Here is a 16,393-nt window from a genome sequence, read left to right as displayed (position 1 = left end):
TAATTTGTTGCTTTTAAATCAACATTAGCAGTAGCTTCATCTGCAGCAAAAATTCAAAAGAAGACTGTTAAGTGCAAGAACTTGTTCTTGGGAAGATTTCTGCTCCGAATAATCGCGGATTAGGCAAATTCTTTTTTAGTTTTTATCCAAAATATTCCGTAGCTCATTAAAAATACCTACAACAAGCTAACATTAAAATTAATCGTTTATCTGTAATTGTCAAGAAAGCCTTGGCACTTTAGTCTAGTAACAACCGCAAATGGTTTATGAGTACCTATTTCATTTAACAGTTTAGTTTTCAAGGATATTTATGGGAAACCATTAGTTCGCAAATGAAAACAAACCATGAGAAATGACAAGAATAAACCTAAAACACATCCAAAAGAGAGCGCAAATTTTTTCTCACACTTGTTTTTTTGGTAAGTCGTGATCTTCGCTTTCTTCTAAATTGTCCCCCTGACCTTCAGCTGGCAACTACCGATAATCTTCGGTCGGAAGAAAGAGTTCACCGAAGACGATCTCTATCCGACAGTCGAAGATCAGGAGTCGCGACTGTTGGGCGACAAACTCGAACGCGCTTGGCGAAAGGAAGTGAAATCCAAACAAAATCCTTCTTTGGCTCGTGTTGTGGCAAAAGTGTTTGGACCAAAAGTGTTGTTTTACAATTTCATACTGTTTCCTTTCGATCTAGCAATCACGTAAGGTAAAGACCGCGAAAGAATTGCATTGTAAGATGTCGCAATTTCAGTTTACTCCAACCCTTGTTCTTAAAGAAATTGCTGGATTATTACACTCCTGGTCAGACAGACACAACCCAGAGTCAAGCATTTTGCTACGCCGCAGCCATCGTAGCTCTTTCCTCTCTTTTCACCTTATTCTACCAGTTCACTTTCTTGGAAACGAGCCTTCTGGGAATGAAGGTTCGAGTTGCTTGTTCGTCGCTGATCTACAGGAAATGTTTACAAATGAAGAAAACCACCTTCCAGGACGTTACCACAGGGAAAGTCATCAGTTTATTGTCCCGTGACGTCTACCAGTTCGACGAAGTTTTCTCAAAAATGTATTACTTGTGGATGAGTCCTGTGAAGATCATCTTCTGTGGGTTTTATTTAAACTACGTGTTTGGTGGTACCGCTGTGGTGGGAATCTGCATTATAATAGTTTATTTTCTGTCTCTATGTAAGATTTTGTTGTCGTTTCTTCTCCCAATTCTGTAGAAATGTGTTTTCAGTGTATTTGCTTAAAATAAGAAGTCACACCAGATGGCAGATAGCAACAAAAACAGATAGAAGAATTCGTTTGATGAACGATATTATCTCTGGCATCAAAATAATCAAAACGCATACTTGGGAACGTCCATTTACTAAATTAGTGGACAGCGCTAGAAGGTAGAGATTTCTTAACTTGCAACCGTACCTTTTACCTTCAACGATCAAGATCTAGATGACTCTCATGACTTATTTTTAGACAGGAAGTTAAATACACAACAATAATAAACCTCTCACGCATTACCGCCAATATGGTCAAATTCTACATCTCCAAACTCTGTGTCTTTGTCTGTGTCTTGGCAGTCGTGGTGACTACTTTACCACTAACACCACAGTACATCTTTTCCTTGACTAATATTTTTGACAATTTAGTTCAAACAACAGTTTCAAATTTGTATCTAGCGTTGGTAAGAATTGCTGATGGTAGAGTTTCTTGTGAAAGAATTACAAAATTCTTGCTGTTAAATTGTGACTGCTTGAGCGAAAATGAGAAAACCAAGGGAGAAATAGGTGGTGGTGGTATTTCCAAAATATCAAACCATCTGCAGAAACCTTCAGGAATTCGCGTGAAAAACGCCCACTTCAAGTGGGATCGTTCCTTGAACCAAAGTACTTTGAATGATGTTAATTTTAGCGCGCTCATTGGAGAAAGAGTTGCTGTTGTTGGTCCAGCTGGAAGTGGAAAATCAACTCTGCTGCAAGTCATACTCGACGAGATTGATCTGGTCGAAGGAAGTGTTGAAGTTTGCGGTACCATCGCGTACGCGGCGCAAGAACCGTGGATCTTCACAGGAAGTGTCAAACAGAATATCTTGTTTGGGAGAGAAATGGACGAGGAGAAGTACTCAAGAGTGATGAAAATGTGCGCTCTGCAGTACGACCTCTCTCTTTTTCCTTTTGGTGATGACACCTTAGTCGGAGAGAGAGGAGTCATGTTGAGTGGAGGCCAAAAAGCTAGAATCAATCTGGCTAGAGCTGTGTACACCGATGCGGACATCTATCTTCTAGATGACCCTCTATCGGCAGTTGACTCTCACGTAGCTCAACAAATCTTCCACGAGTGCATCCAAGAGTACTTGAGACACAAATGCGTGGTCTTGGTGACTCACCAACTGCAGTTTCTTCAAAACGTGACCAAAATATATCTACTAGAAACGAAGAAACCAATTGCAGTGACGAAATTTGATGAATTGTATAAAACGAAGAGTCAACTTTTTGGCAACAGTACCAAATCTTCACCAAGCGCGGAGAAAACGACACTGGAAACTTGTCATCTGCCATGTGAGGTCAAGGAACATAGGAGTCATGGTTCTGGTGCAAATAATTACAAAAATTATTGGCTGGCTGGGCGTCACTGGATGATGTCCAGTTTGGTACTTTTCTTATGCGTAGCTACCCAAGCGTTAAGCTGCTCGATTGATTACTTCATCACTTTCTGGGTCAACGAAGAACAGTCGAAGAAATCGTCTTCATTATCAGAAGAATCATCCAAGTACTATTTGTACATCTATGGAGTTCTTATGGCGATGCTACTCTTCGGAACTCACTTAAGTTCTTGGGCTTACGTGAAGTATTGCAGGAAGATATCGACAAACTTACACGATTTGATGCTTGACAGTGTTCTTCACAGTGGAATTAAATTCTTCAACGACCACGCTTCTGGAAGGATTTTAAATCGGTTTTCTAAGGATATGGGACATATTGACGAACAGATTCCATCTAGACTTTCAGATGTCTTTACCAACGCAATCCTCGTCATTGGAATGACGATCACAATATCGATCTTAAATGACTGGATGATTCTATGGGCACTGTTCTTCTACATTCTTTTCTTCAGCTTTATATTTTTTTATGGACCTGTCAATACGAGCCTTCGAAGAACAGAAGGAGTTGGTAAGACTTTAGTCTCGATGAAGCTTCCGAAGTCCTCATTTCTTGTGTTATTAGCAAGAAGTCCGATTTTTACTCACGTGACTTCTACCATAGAAGGTCTAAGTACAATCAGAGCCACAAAAGCTCAAGAAATAATGCAACAAGAATTCGACACACGCCAAAATCTGCACAGTTCTGCTTTCTACTTGGTCCGGACTGTATTCTTCAGTTTTTCTTTTTGGACAGATGTGATTTCCGTCTTTTACATTGGTTTAGTGACTTGGAGCTTCTTTTTTCTCAAAGGTAAAACTTGGAAATTGATCTTACCAAATGTTCAAGTATTGGATTTTAGAAAGTTTTGTTGGGAATATAGGACTTAGTATTAGTCTGTCGGCACTTTTTGGAAAGCTAATACAACGAGGAATGACGCAATGGGGCAATGTTAACTCCGACATAACCTCAACTGAACGAGTGTTGGAGTATGTAAATCTGGCTCCAGAACAAGACGAAGGAGATGCTTCACCTCCAGGCTCTTGGTGCAAGAAAGGAGACATAATCTTCCGAGAAGTGTCGCTGCGCTACAATCCTGACACTCCTCCTGTTCTCGACAGAGTGTCTTTTGCGATTCGCTGTGGCGAAAGAATTGGAATTGTTGGCAGAACCGGTGCTGGAAAATCTTCTCTGATCTCTGTTTTGTTCCGCCTGTTCGATTTCGAAGGAGAAGTTATCATCGACGACGTCAACACCAAATCACTATCTCTCAACAGTCTTCGTTCCAACATGTCGATCATTCCTCAAGAACCAGTTTTGTTCTTGGGCACGCTTCGCAAAAACTTGGATCCTTTCGGTGAATTCGCCGATTTGCAGATCTGGACCGCTTTGGAGGAAGTCCAATTGAAAGACGTGATCACCAGGTTGCCCTCAGGTCTGGACAGTCTCGTCCTCGAAGGCGGTTCTAACTTCAGCGCGGGACAAAGGCAGTTGTTGTGTTTGGTCCGAACCATCCTTCGCGACACCAGAATTATTGTTTTGGACGAAGCCACAGCCAACGTCGACTTGAGAACCGACGAACTGATACAAAGCACCATCAGGAGGAGGTTTCAAGGTTGTACAGTGCTGACAATAGCGCATCGACTGAATACCATCATGGATTCCGACAGGATTTTGGTAATGGATGCTGGACGCGTTGCTGCATTTGGCAGACCTCAAGACTTGATGAATGAGTCTAGTGCGTTTCAAGATTTGTAAAATTATATTTGTTAACAAAAGAAATAAAGAAACTTGATTTTAATTGATTGGTTGCACCATTTGGTTTTATCTTGGCCTTGTTCCTCCTGTTCCATACGCATTCCGATTTTGTTCAGGGTTCTCTGCCCGCTCATTGGTCGGCCAATGAGCGGGCTTCGTTCGCGCCGCGCCCACCCAATAAATAGGTGACGCCCACCGAAGTTCGGTACACTTTCGTTCACGCTCTAAACGTGTTCGTTTCGTTCACTCCTAATTTTTTTTTTTTTAAACCAAATGAACATAATCAGTTCGCGAGACACTTCATATTTCTTTTAAATTAAACGCAAACACGTCAATCGGATAAAATTTATTTAAATTTTTTTTTGGTGTTAACATTTGGCACCAAGAGACTTGAAGCAGAGCACTTAAGAGCCACCTCACAATATATAAAAATACATTCAAATTTATAAATTTAAAGCTTGACAGTTTTGGCACTTAGGTATTTAATTAAATAAAGAAATATAAACGTAAAAAAAATAAAAAAAAAGATAAGATATTTTTAAAAATCGTTTAATTTGAACCGATCACCTCGATCAAAATTCTTTTGTTTTCGACAGCTAAGCCCACGTAGTCGTCACAACTGTTGTATTTGACGCTGGTGGCGCCTCTCTCTAGTAAGAAGGCAACAACGTCATCATACCCGCAGTCGACGGCCAAATCAAGAGCACTCCTCTTTTCTTCGCTGGCGACCACTTCCCACATCGGAGGCACGATTTCGTTGGCGATGTCGTCCACCGGCAAGTCTGCACTCGAGCACTCGAGGTCAACACCAGCTCCGAATTCTGTCAGCAAAAGACGGACCGCGTCGATTTGGTGGTGCAAGACGGCAACATGCAAGGGAGCAAATCCGTTGGCGACCTCATCCACGTTAACTCCACAACTCTTGGCCAGATATCTGCAAACGTTCAGATTCCCCAGGGCGACGCTCAACTGGAGCGGCGTGAAACCGTCGTCGAAGAAGTCCGGACTGACCTGGCGGTTCACCAACGCCACAACGATGTCGTCGCATCGGCTCTTGATGGCAACGTACAGCGGCACTCTCCCCGAAGAGGTGACCACATCGAGAACGTCCACTTTCTCGAGAAACAGCTCGACGAGGCGCGAGTAGCGCCGCTCGATCGCTGTCAACAAGGCCTCGGTGTGCGACGCCAAGTACTCGGCAGTGCAGTGTTCTGTCATGACCTCTTCGAAGAGCGCGACATCGTTGTGCGCCAAGGCGTGGTCGAAGATCTTGTAGATCGTGTCCGGCTCCAAGTCGAAGCCTGTCCTTCGCAGGATGACCGCGTGAAGGACGTTGTTCAGTCTGCCGCAGTAGTCTGCCGGGGTCATGTTGTACAAAGCGTCGGTGGAGTGCAGGATTGTGGGTGTTTGGTGAAGCGACAAGACCTTCCTCACGACTTGTTCCCAATCCGGATCGGTACCGGTTTGGGAGCACGCCAGGTGCAGAGCGTTGCGTTTTCCTTTGTCCGTTTCCATGATTCTTCCTCGGTGCTGGTCGATCTCCTGTAATTTCTTGTGCAGAACCGCGAGGAAGAGCGGATGGCCGTCGGCCAGCAACAAGTCCAAGAAGTACCTGACGTTCGCGTGTTCGTCTCTAAAGATAACACTTTTCAAATCTTCCACGTGTTCAAAATTTTTGGAAATCCACAAAGCGACGAAAAACTCGGCGTAGCTCTTGTGCATGAATTCCAAAGAGTTTTCCTCACTTTTGCGTATTACTCCCAAAGGGTCTTCTTTGTGGGCGTCGACGTAGTCGATGAAAGCCTCGTAGTAGGAGTCGTGTATCTGGATTTTCTTCACCATCTGTTCGAAACGACAACACTTGATGGCGGCCTTTTCGTACTGTTGCCAAAAGTAGAACTTCAAGAAGTCGAGAATCGGACTTTCCGACGGAATAATCTCCTGCTTCTTCAAGTAATGGGAGAAGTTTCCTTCGACGAGCGCTCGGTACAAGTCGGTAACTACCAGATTGTCCCCCAAGAGTCGACCATCGCTCTCGTTGCATATCTTGATCAACATGTTCAAGTTGAGCGGCAGCTCCAACAGCTGCTGGTGCTCTGACCTCTTGCTTCTGATCGCGTCGATCTCCTCCACAGTGCTCTGGATGACTTCTGGACTGTACAATCCCTTCATTTTCTCCCGCACGTAATTTCTTTGGTCTTCCGCTTGCAGAGTCTTGATGTTTAGCACCGTCACATTCAGAGCTTGCTCGAGATCTGGTCGAGTGCTAGTCCGCGAAGCCACCCAAAATCGAAAGCCTGCCTCTTGCACCATCTTTAAACAGTTGATCGCTCGCGGCTTGTCGAACGCCTCGTCCAACGCGTCGAACAGAAACAAAACGCGCTTTTTCTCTTTGCAGGCGCGCCTGAGCTTGGCTCGTAGACTGTGTTGTTCCGCGGCGATGTCCAAAAACTTGTCGAGGTAACCGTCGACGGTGTGCTCTTGCAGAAAAATCTTGTTGTGCTTGAAGCTCACGAACACTGTCAGCTCGTCCAAGGGGCAATTCCGGCACAAGAACTTCAACAGTTCTGTCTTCCCCGATCCGGACTCGCCGCAAACCAGGTAGTTCCCTGCTGCGAAGTGCTGGAAAATTTCCGCGTCTTGCACGTTGAGGTCGGCCTGTTCGACTTGACGAGGCACGTACACGTCATCTGGGAGTGAAGCTTCCCCGATGTGGTACTTTCCGTTCAACATTTGCAGAATGTTGGCGCTTGTTACAAAAGGGGAAACATTCGCGGATTCTACTAGACTTTTCAGCGGAACTGATTTGTTTGTTCTTAACGCTACGGTAAGTCCGTCGAAGACTTGACCACCGAGATTTTGATCGGTGTCGTAGATGTCCTTCAGATTTTGAAAAACCTTCTCTTGTGTAAATTCTGACGCATCCACGTCACCTAACACTACCAAGTGAATCTGGTGCGCTCTCACACACAACTTTATCGCCTCATCGACGGACTTCGTCTTGACATATTTCACAACGATTGGTCTTTCGAAACAATAGAAAAACGTCTTGATTTCTGCCTGCGAACTTATTTCTTCTTCAGACTTTTTAACAATCTTTGCATTTTTGGCTGAACGAAGCACTTCGGTCCGTGAAGGTGGACTGACATCGATCGGTGGCTGTATAAAGTAGTCTTCACAAGACGTTGCATCCAGGTTTACAACGGTCAACTTGACTGTCTTCGTCATTTCTTGGAAGTCGGTCAAGCATGCGTCACTCCGGAAGGACATTCTTTCCATGGGCAGCAGCAAGTCGATTAACTGAATCCTCACCGTCTCTTTGTCTACTTTTCTGTCTCTATATAGACCGTCGTGACAGTGTTTGAAGAACTCTATGTAGTTAGCGGCCCATCTCGCCGATCCGAATTTCTCTTCGAATTCCTTCTCGATTTCTTTTTCTACGCCTTGGGCGTTCTTCTGACCTAAGTAGAGCGAAAACCTTTTGAAAAACTCTTCGTAGTCGCCTTTCTTCACATTTTCGGTCTCCGGCGTCTCTACTTTTGTTTTAAATTTGTAGATCTCGTCTCGATTTGTGCTCAAAATATGTATGCCCTTGCACTGTGAAAATTTCTCCATCTTGAAATCTTTCACTTTATCCATTTTCTCCGGATCGAAACCTCTGTTGCTGTAGAGAATGTAGTAGAACGTGCTCGGTTTCCTCTCGATTTCTATTATTTTCCGGTGGGCTAGTTTACAATAAGGTACCGAACAGTGAATCTCTTGACAGTTGATCGTCTGACACTTGGCACGCTCACAGTCGATGACCGAATTGCAGAAGCTCGACTTGCAGTACATGTTCATCACGAAATTTCCAGTTTGTTCCTTTGGATTTTTCGCCTCTTTCCCGGAAGTGAAGCCCGTGGGTTGGAGATTTTTCTCTGCTTTTTCAGCATGTTTCAGCTGAATGGCGAAATAGTACTTGTCACCCGTTTTCGGGGTGATTTCGATGATGATGTCGTCGAATTTGAAGTTTTGCTCTGAGTTCTCTGTCTTTTCGGGAGTTTCGTTCGTTTCCAGCTTGAAATCGGCGATTTTGTCGTCCATGCACAATCTGAGGGAGAACAGGGCGGACACGACGACCTCGTAGTTCACCCCTTGGCCCGGTTGGTTCTTGGAAATCAAAATATTACAATCAGTACCAACACAAAACAATGAAATTTTGTACAGTGACGAGGCTGTTTCAAAAAAATCAGTAGAGAGGTTCTACTCTGAATTCCTTATGAGAACACTGAGATACAAACAGGTCTCGATAACAAACGAAAACAGGATTAAATACTGTCCGGGTTCACCGAGTTTTTTGTAGTAGTGTATTGGTGGTTGCCTGCGCTAGACCAATCCATCATCAATACGTTCTGTAGGTTAAGACTGATTGTAAGACTGACATTTTTGTCACATATATGATCACAAGCTGTTAAAACACCCAAAAACTCACCGTTGATGCCATTTGAGCAGTGGGGCGCGTTCATAAAATTATTATTTGAAAAACGATGCCACAATTTTTGGATGGACTGGTAGACACCAATCATAGAAGATGACAAACATAGATGACCTCTTTAAATAACCTGGCTGTATTTGTTGAACAGTGACTGTTTCGATTCTTTTGTGCCAATTATGTCGTCATTATTATCACGTCCAAAACGCAATCTGTCTGGTGAGTAAAATAACTATTATATTATCAACCGGTTCATAGTTTATTTGTTGTAAGATTCTAGGTGTTCTGTGATTCTAGGATCTTAAGCTTTCTATGGTTTTAACATGTCAACCAACAAATATTGCAAACATTCCTCATTCAATGTAAACAATTGTGATTCACTCCGATAGGACTGTCGCTTAACCAACCTTGTATCGCTTCCGATGCGCGATAAATTCACAAGGTTTTTTTTTGTCGGTCCTTCTGGAAATTTAATGTTGGGTGGATGATATCCAGGTAAGTACTATGGCGGCCAAAAAATTTTGGCCGTCACTTTCTTGACATTCAAGTAAAGTGTAAATAAACCTTTAGGAATCGTAACCCCACTTTCGATTCTTGTCATTTTGACAATCAATTTAAACTGTTTGAAGCTCAGATATTCCAAAAATCCGACATGAATAAACAAAATTAGAGCAATCGTACATAGATAACCTAAGGTAAACGTTCTGTGTAGTAAAAATGACAAAATAATTTTGAGTTTTGAAATTTAGCACCCAAAAAATAACGTTCATAATCAAGACGGTAATCATGATGACAATAAAGTACGGATTACAATTTTTTTTTTTTTGAATTAACAGACAATGACGGCCAAAATTTTTTGGCCGGCATAGTACAGTTAATTTCAAAATTATAGAGTACACCTAATTTTCTACAGTGTAAAATGCACTTACATTTTTTGTCAATGATCAATGTCAATTTTGACAAACAAAGTGCCTGATCTGTTATCAATGATAAATAAATAACAATAAATAAAATGTCGAGTTCATTTTATAAAGTTCATTCATTTTGTATAATCGTGTCAAAAATGAGTCCAAGTCCCTAGGATTTAGGGATATTCGTTACTAAGTTGCCATAAATTTGTTTAAGTTGGAGGTTATGTGGTGTCTAGTGACAAACAGAAGATATCGTAACCGCATCAAAAATGTAAGGCAGCGAATTCGTTGTAACAGTTGCAAATGGCTAAGTGATAGATGTTTTTTCGTATCACGATCAATTTCGGTTTCTGTCGGCATATTTAATTGGACTTAATCTCTCAATTCATAGTAACCAACATTAGGCTTTCAAAATTACTTTTGAATATTCTATAGTATAATTCAGAATAAGTGGCATCGCGGTAGGCGTTGATTCTCTAAAGTGAGCTTTATGTTATGTCAAAAAATTTAGTAAACATGTGAAACCGTTATTACTTTATTCTGAGGTTATGCGTTACATAATTTTGACATGGTTTTCACCCACAGCAGAGATAACCCCCCAGGCAAGTAATACACTTTTCATAAATGAAACAAGGAAATTCCAAGTACCATAACAAGAAAATAAACACAAAACGATTCCAATGATAATATCAAGGCCAAATTAAAAGCGAAGGTTACCAACAGCATCGAAACTAGAGTATTATTAGCAAGTGTCTCGCTACCAACGTAAATTTGGATTTCCAACGCCTACCGCGATGCCACTTATTCTGAATTATAATATAGTTACACGCAACGTGAACAACGTTATTTCCCTAAAAGTTCGAATTCTAGGGAGTCATTTATTTTTGACACGATAGTATTGAACTTTTCAAAGTCAAATAATTTTATTTTTTGGTTCTGTAATTATGTTTTGTAAATAGTGACAGTAGTGACACCGTTCACGTTGGATTGAGCATTGCTAAATTGCATTATGTTGGTTAGCTGCATGTCACTATTTATTAAAATTATTTGACCTTGAAAAGTTCAATACAAAATGAATGGAATGGACTTTATCCGGTATCCGCCCACTAACTTTGGCAGCGTTGGTTTTAGATGGTTGCCAGCTCTGATCTTTGTCCGCATGACACGTCAACCACGTTTTGTACGTCACGTTACGGCAATTAGATTTAAATATTTAATTATGCATTGTTGCGTTTGATACAAAAAAAAAATATTTCAATTTCGTGTTCATGCCCATTCAATTTACGTTCTCGATATTTGACACATTGAGGGATTTCCCCCAAAACGTAACTTTTACCACAGTTTTGAAAAATTTGCAACAGGGAGTGCAGGGAAGTCGTAGAAACTTATCCAATATTCTTTTGGTCGCTCTCAAGAGAACATCTTTTGTATATGAAATCTGTACAAGTAGTTTTTGTGAGTAATGAAATGTGATTTTTTCAGAAAGGTGTCGCTCAGGACTGGTTCTAAACCGTTGGGGATTCTACGAGGGTCGAAGAAAAGGTGATCAAATCGCTTGGAAGGCAGTAAAAGTGAATGATAAATGTTTAGTTGGTGGAAATGGAATCGACCATAGAAATTAATAAATATTCAAAAAGATCGGGAAGCGGATCTTTCGGATTCGACTACGAACTGTTAGTGTGCACTTATTTTACTCTACGTTTACTCGGCGACTATCGTGTTCACGATTACCAAATAACAGCTAACGAAGACAAATACGGTAACTACGACGACTTGTGCATCAGATTGGAGTTACTGGATGGGACCTCTCATACGTTTCTCTTTCAAATGAAATACTCGCACACCAAAAGACATTTGACTAAAAGGCATTTGTTGGCGAGTACAGGCCACAACACTCTAGATCGATACTTCCGATACTTCAAAGAGATCGAAGACGTGGTGGATGCAAATTGTGTCTTGTTCACCAATATGTCTTTTCGCGGTTTGAAGTCGGAACACATCGAAGCATTTCAAGAACGCGACGAGACATTCTTCAACACAGGTTCAATCTGGCGTTTCAGAACGGATGAACCCCAGCGAGAGCGATTTTTTAAACAGTTCTACTTTTACACTGATCAGTTCGACATCCACAGCCTCAAACACAATATCGCGAACATTTTAACGGATACGTTACAGTGCCGAGTGTTGGATTCTTTTACCAATTTCATCAAAGAATGGCAGTCCACAAATTTCGTCCTAACCAGGAGCGACGTGGTCGCCAAACTGGCCGAAATAGCATTTTCGCCTTTCGTCCAAGTGCCATCTAGTGATCCCCGCGACGAAAGCTTCAAAAGTCTGCAAGCTGCGATCATGGAATTTGATCTGACAGTGGTCGAATCGCACGGCGACGACATCTTGAAGAATTGGGCGTTGCCAGATTTCGAGGGAATCGAACACAGGTGCGGAATCAAGTTCGGAGTGAACAGTATAAGGTCCCAAATGACCCATGAACAACGCACTAAAGCGCTGTGGTTCCTGGACAGAATGCCTCTGATGGTGAAAGTTGACGATAGCAACAAGGCTCTGGTGAAGCACCTCGTCGACTTTTTGGCGCAGAAGGGAGTTGTGAAGAAGCTGGTTTTGTTGGGGAACCTGACAAAACGAGACCTCCCCAACTGGAAGACTTTCGCACATCTATCCGATGCGTTGAAGATGAAAGTGAATCTCGATACGTTCGAAGAGCTTCGCCTCAGCCTCCAGCAAAGAGAGAGTGTTTCGTTGAAGGAAGTGGTCGAGTCCAATCCTGGAATCGAGTCGATTTTTGCCACCGAACACTTGATTCAGATGACGGATCGAGTTCTTGTCGTCGGTACCAAAGACGTAAATCTACCAGTGCTCTACATCCCCAGGAGAATCACCACGCCGGAAGGAGCGACAGACGAAGAAAAAGTGTTCGAAAGCTTGAAGAGTCACGTCAACGTGATCTGTGAAGGACCAGGAGCCGGAAAGACCACTTTGATGAAGTCTCTGGCTGAAAAGTGTCCCTCTGGTTGTTGGGCGATCTACGTGAGACTCTTAGATCACGCTCCATTTTTCAAAAAGAAACCGAAAAACGACGAGATTATTCCGCACTTCCTCCAAGTGAAACAGCCACAAGACGACTTGGTGTCAAAAGTGAAGTCGTTTTTGTTGGCAAATGGCAACATCCATCTCTTCCTAGATGGCCTGGACGAGCTGGAATACGACAGCGTTGACTTCATTCTGAAGTACGTGAAGTGCGTTGGGGGGCGCGGCATTCGCGTGTGGCTCTCCTCGAGGGACAATCTTCGACACAGGATCAAAGCGGATTTGAAAGTCGAGCCGGTCGGCATCGAAAGCTTTACTCGAGACGAACAGAAGAGATACATCGAAGGTCGCCTCCATCGGACGTACAACTTGGAACAGATTCCGAAGTATTTGAGCACCCCGTTGCAATTGTTTATGTTCACGGAAGCGATGAGTAGCGGATTGGACGAGAAGAGTGACCTGACGAGGATATACCAGACCTTCGTCACTTCGAAACTCCAAGTGGGCAAATCACTTCAGAAGTACCAGATTCTCGCTTTGAAATCTTGCTTCTCCAGTGAAACAGTGCGGAAATTGAAAGTGGGTGAAGTGTCTCTGCATGTGAAAGAGCTAGGTCGTGGCGACGAGCTCGGTGTGATAGCACACGCCGACGAAGATTCGGTTGTCTTCACGAGTCAAGTCTACGCCGAGTACTTGGTCTGCTTGTGGATCACGAACAATCTGGATAAAGTCGGGATGTTGCAAGACGAGATCTTCCTAGACAAGAATCCTAATTTGAAACTTATATTCGACACGGTGCTAGCCGAGGAGAGTAAGCTGCATCTGGCCGTGATCAACAAAGACTTGGAGGAAGTGAAGAGACAAGACCAAATCGGCGGAGTGAAGGATCGCGCAGGCAGAAACGCTTTGCATTTGATCTGTTCGTACAAACACCACTCCGAAGAGATCTTCGGTGTTCTGCTGGAAGAGTGCGACATTCACGAGAAGGACATCTTCGGATGGACCTGCCTCGACTACGCCATCCGCGCAGAGAGTTTCTCTGCAATCGAGAAAATCTTGAAAAAGCACGGCGACTCTCGTCATTTCGACACTCTTCACAAGCGCGACGACGTGATCGTGCTCGCGTCACAACTAGGTTATCCTCTGTTGTTGTCGTCTTGTCTCGAGAGACACCCGGAGAAGATAGACACCAGAACCGGACCAGACAAGCTCACTCTTTTGCATCTCGCGGTCAAAGCGAACAGCCAAGGTGTTGAATCGGTGATCGAAATCTTGACGAGTCGACTCGACGTCGACATCAAAGACGGCAAAAGAAGAACCGCGTTGCACTTGGCTGTAGAAGAAGGCCACTGCGACTTAGTCGAGCTCCTGATCAAGAAAGGGGCGAACGCGAAAGGGCTGCATTGCAAAATGCGAAGTCTGTTGCACGTTGCTGTCGCCGCCAGGTGTTCCACGGAGATGATACGGTTGTTGGTCGACCAAGTGGACGTCAACGGTCGCGACCTAGATGGCGCCACTGCTCTCCACTTGGCTTGCGAACAAGGCAATCTCGCGATCGCGTCGGAGTTGCTCGCTCGAGGAGCAACAATCGATTCTGTCACTTGTTACAAGAAGAACGCTTTGCACTTTGCCGTCTGCGCGGACTCGCCGAATCTGGAGTTGATAAAGCTTCTGGTGGAGAAAGGTGTGGATGTCGGCGCGCCCTCTAGAGGTGGTGTGACGGCTCTGCATTTCGCCTGCGAGCGAGGCCAGCTTGACGTTTTTCAACTGTTACTGGGTACCGGTGAAGACGCTAAATGCACCACCGAGTCGGGGCGGACTCTACTGCACTACGCCGCCTCAAAACAAGATTCAAATCTCGAGATCGTAGAGAGTTTAGTCGAGTTGGGTGTAGATGTTAACGCCAAAGACAAAGATGGATTGACTGCTCTGCACGTTGCGGCGGAACAAAACAACTGTGACCTCGTCAAAGTGCTGCTCCGGAGAGGTGCTTCCTTTGAAGTTTCCAACCGCGGACGCACCGCTCTGCACTGTACAGCTGCCGCAGAAGTGGCCGAAATCTTGATCGACGAAGGAATCGACGTTAACGCTTCTGATTCGGAGGGTCTGACAGCTCTGCACCTCGCTTCGCAACGAGATCTGGAAGACGTCCTGGACGTTTTGCTCGAAAACGCAGAGATCAACGCCCTCACCAAAAAGGGACAGAGCGCTTTGCACTTCGCGGAATTTCCACAAATGGCAAAGTTGTTGATACAGAACGGGATCGGTGTCAATCTGCGAGACGAGTCTGGACTGACAGCTCTACATCTTGCCTGTCAAAAGTGTCAATTTTCTACGGTGCAGACGTTGATGAAGTTAGGCGCGGATGTTCGTGATGTGTGCAACAGAGGTCGCACTTGTCTGCACTACGCCGCTGCAACACACGCAACCAACACCGAAGTCATCCAGTTGCTCCAAGATGAAGGAGTCGAGTTTGGCGAAGATGCGAGTGGTGAGACTCCGCTGCATCTGGCTTGCAGTCACAACAACATCTACAATGTAAAAGCGTTGATTGAAGGAAAGATTGATGTTAATTGTACCACGGAGGAAGGCAGAAGTGCTTTGCATTATGCGGTCGGCGTGCCGCTTCAGTACACTAGTGTGATCAATTTGTTGTTGGAAAGTGGCGCCCGTTCGGATGTTGAAGACCGGAAGGGATTGACACCGTTAGAAGTCGCCTATGCACGTGGTCACCATTTGTACGTCAAAGCCATGCTGAATTGGAGTCTTCTGAATGGTGAGTCTGCAGTGGTAGAGTTGTTCCTGAAGGTTCTCCAAGCAGAAACATTTCGCGTCGACGAACAAGACCATCCGCTGTGCGTTGCCGCCAAAGATGGAGTGCTTCGTGTTGAGTCTCTGCGGAAGTTGGTTAAAGTGGTCAAGAAGTACATCGACATCCACGAAGGCGCAAACGTCCGAAAGGAGTTGTTGGAGTATTTGAAGAACTGTCGAGTTAAAGATCTGGTAAGTAGACATCGTGATTGAACAAGAAATTGAGTGGTGGTTTTCGTGCGGACTTTCCGATTAAAAAGCTAAATTCTGATTTTCCCTATTTCATTTGTAGTTAACAGAGGATGTACAAGAGTTGCCAGATATGAACCAACACTGCCCCTGCAAACTCCACCTCGGTCGACAGTCGTGAAAGAATGTTTTTGTCGTAAGTGTGGCCTGCGAGGGTGGGTGTTTGCATCGCTAATTATTCTTTTGTTGCAGCTATCGACAATTCTACACAAGAAGCGTTTTCTATAATCAAATAACCTAAATAATTTTGTATTAGTTTTTGTAACAAAGTGCCATAATCATGTAGTACCGGAAGAGAGCGCTCACGTTTGACACCTCTTTTCGGTTTAAAATATATTGTTTTTGGAGTTTGCGATTTATTCTTACCTTACCCTTGTTTCCTTGACATCGCCCTTACTATGTTGCCATTTGGTCGTCTCCTTACATAATTAAAGTTGACAACCATCTAAAGCAGAGAGAATACAGCATTCACGTTGTTTTGGCATAAGGGAAGCCTATGATTTCATATTTTAACGTTG

At 43.8% G+C, this 16,393-nt stretch overlaps 3 protein-coding genes across 4 annotated transcripts; 2 read left to right on the top strand and 1 right to left on the bottom strand.

Moving 5' to 3' along the window:
- Positions 1 to 26: 26 nt before the first annotated feature.
- LOC138127531 (probable multidrug resistance-associated protein lethal(2)03659) lies at positions 27 to 4,551 on the top strand. Of its 2 annotated transcripts, XM_069043568.1 has the most exons (7): positions 27 to 419; positions 468 to 698; positions 749 to 1,179; positions 1,232 to 1,388; positions 1,468 to 3,161; positions 3,216 to 3,443; positions 3,493 to 4,550. In XM_069043568.1, the coding sequence occupies exons 1-7, from the start codon at positions 346 to 348 to the stop codon at positions 4,386 to 4,388; spliced, it is 3,711 nt and encodes a 1,236-aa protein (XP_068899669.1). In that variant the 5' UTR covers positions 27 to 345; the 3' UTR covers positions 4,389 to 4,550. The 2 variants fall into 2 exon arrangements, with proteins under 2 accessions (XP_068899669.1, XP_068899668.1); XM_069043567.1 differs by having other exon boundaries at positions 1,468 to 3,443; positions 3,493 to 4,551.
- A 168-nt stretch (positions 4,552 to 4,719) lies between these two features.
- On the bottom strand, positions 4,720 to 9,000 carry LOC138127532 (uncharacterized). The gene is made up of 2 exons (XM_069043570.1): positions 8,860 to 9,000; positions 4,720 to 8,537 (listed from the first exon to the last, which is right to left on the bottom strand). The coding sequence occupies exons 1-2, from the start codon at positions 8,869 to 8,871 to the stop codon at positions 4,938 to 4,940; spliced, it is 3,612 nt and encodes a 1,203-aa protein (XP_068899671.1). The 5' UTR covers positions 8,872 to 9,000; the 3' UTR covers positions 4,720 to 4,937.
- Positions 8,936 to 16,223, top strand: LOC138127529 (uncharacterized). The gene is made up of 5 exons (XM_069043565.1): positions 8,936 to 9,078; positions 9,133 to 9,354; positions 11,253 to 15,818; positions 15,919 to 16,011; positions 16,068 to 16,223. Exons 3-4 carry the CDS (start codon positions 11,370 to 11,372, stop codon positions 15,994 to 15,996), a joined length of 4,527 nt encoding a protein of 1,508 aa, XP_068899666.1. The 5' UTR covers positions 8,936 to 9,078; positions 9,133 to 9,354; positions 11,253 to 11,369; the 3' UTR covers positions 15,997 to 16,011; positions 16,068 to 16,223.
- The last annotated feature ends 170 nt before the right edge of the window (positions 16,224 to 16,393 follow it).

This window comes from Tenebrio molitor, chromosome 4, assembly GCF_963966145.1.
Source record: "Tenebrio molitor chromosome 4, icTenMoli1.1, whole genome shotgun sequence".
Taxonomy (NCBI): domain Eukaryota; kingdom Metazoa; phylum Arthropoda; class Insecta; order Coleoptera; family Tenebrionidae; genus Tenebrio; species Tenebrio molitor.
This window is presented reverse-complemented; position numbering and strand designations above follow the sequence as displayed.

Bases quoted from the DNA above. Each gene is read 5' to 3' on its own strand.
- LOC138127531 (XM_069043567.1), top strand. From the start codon at position 346: ATGAGAAATGACAAGAATAAACCTAAAACACATCCAAAAGAGAGCGCA. The intron at 699-748 runs GTAAGGTAAAGA...TCGCAATTTCAG, and splicing joins CCTTTCGATCTAGCAATCAC to TTTACTCCAACCCTTGTTCT. The intron at 1,389-1,467 runs GTAGAGATTTCT...ACTTATTTTTAG, and splicing joins TTAGTGGACAGCGCTAGAAG to ACAGGAAGTTAAATACACAA.
- LOC138127529 (XM_069043565.1), top strand. From the start codon at position 11,370: ATGGAATCGACCATAGAAATTAATAAATATTCAAAAAGATCGGGAAGC. The intron at 15,819-15,918 runs GTAAGTAGACAT...TTTCATTTGTAG, and splicing joins ACTGTCGAGTTAAAGATCTG to TTAACAGAGGATGTACAAGA.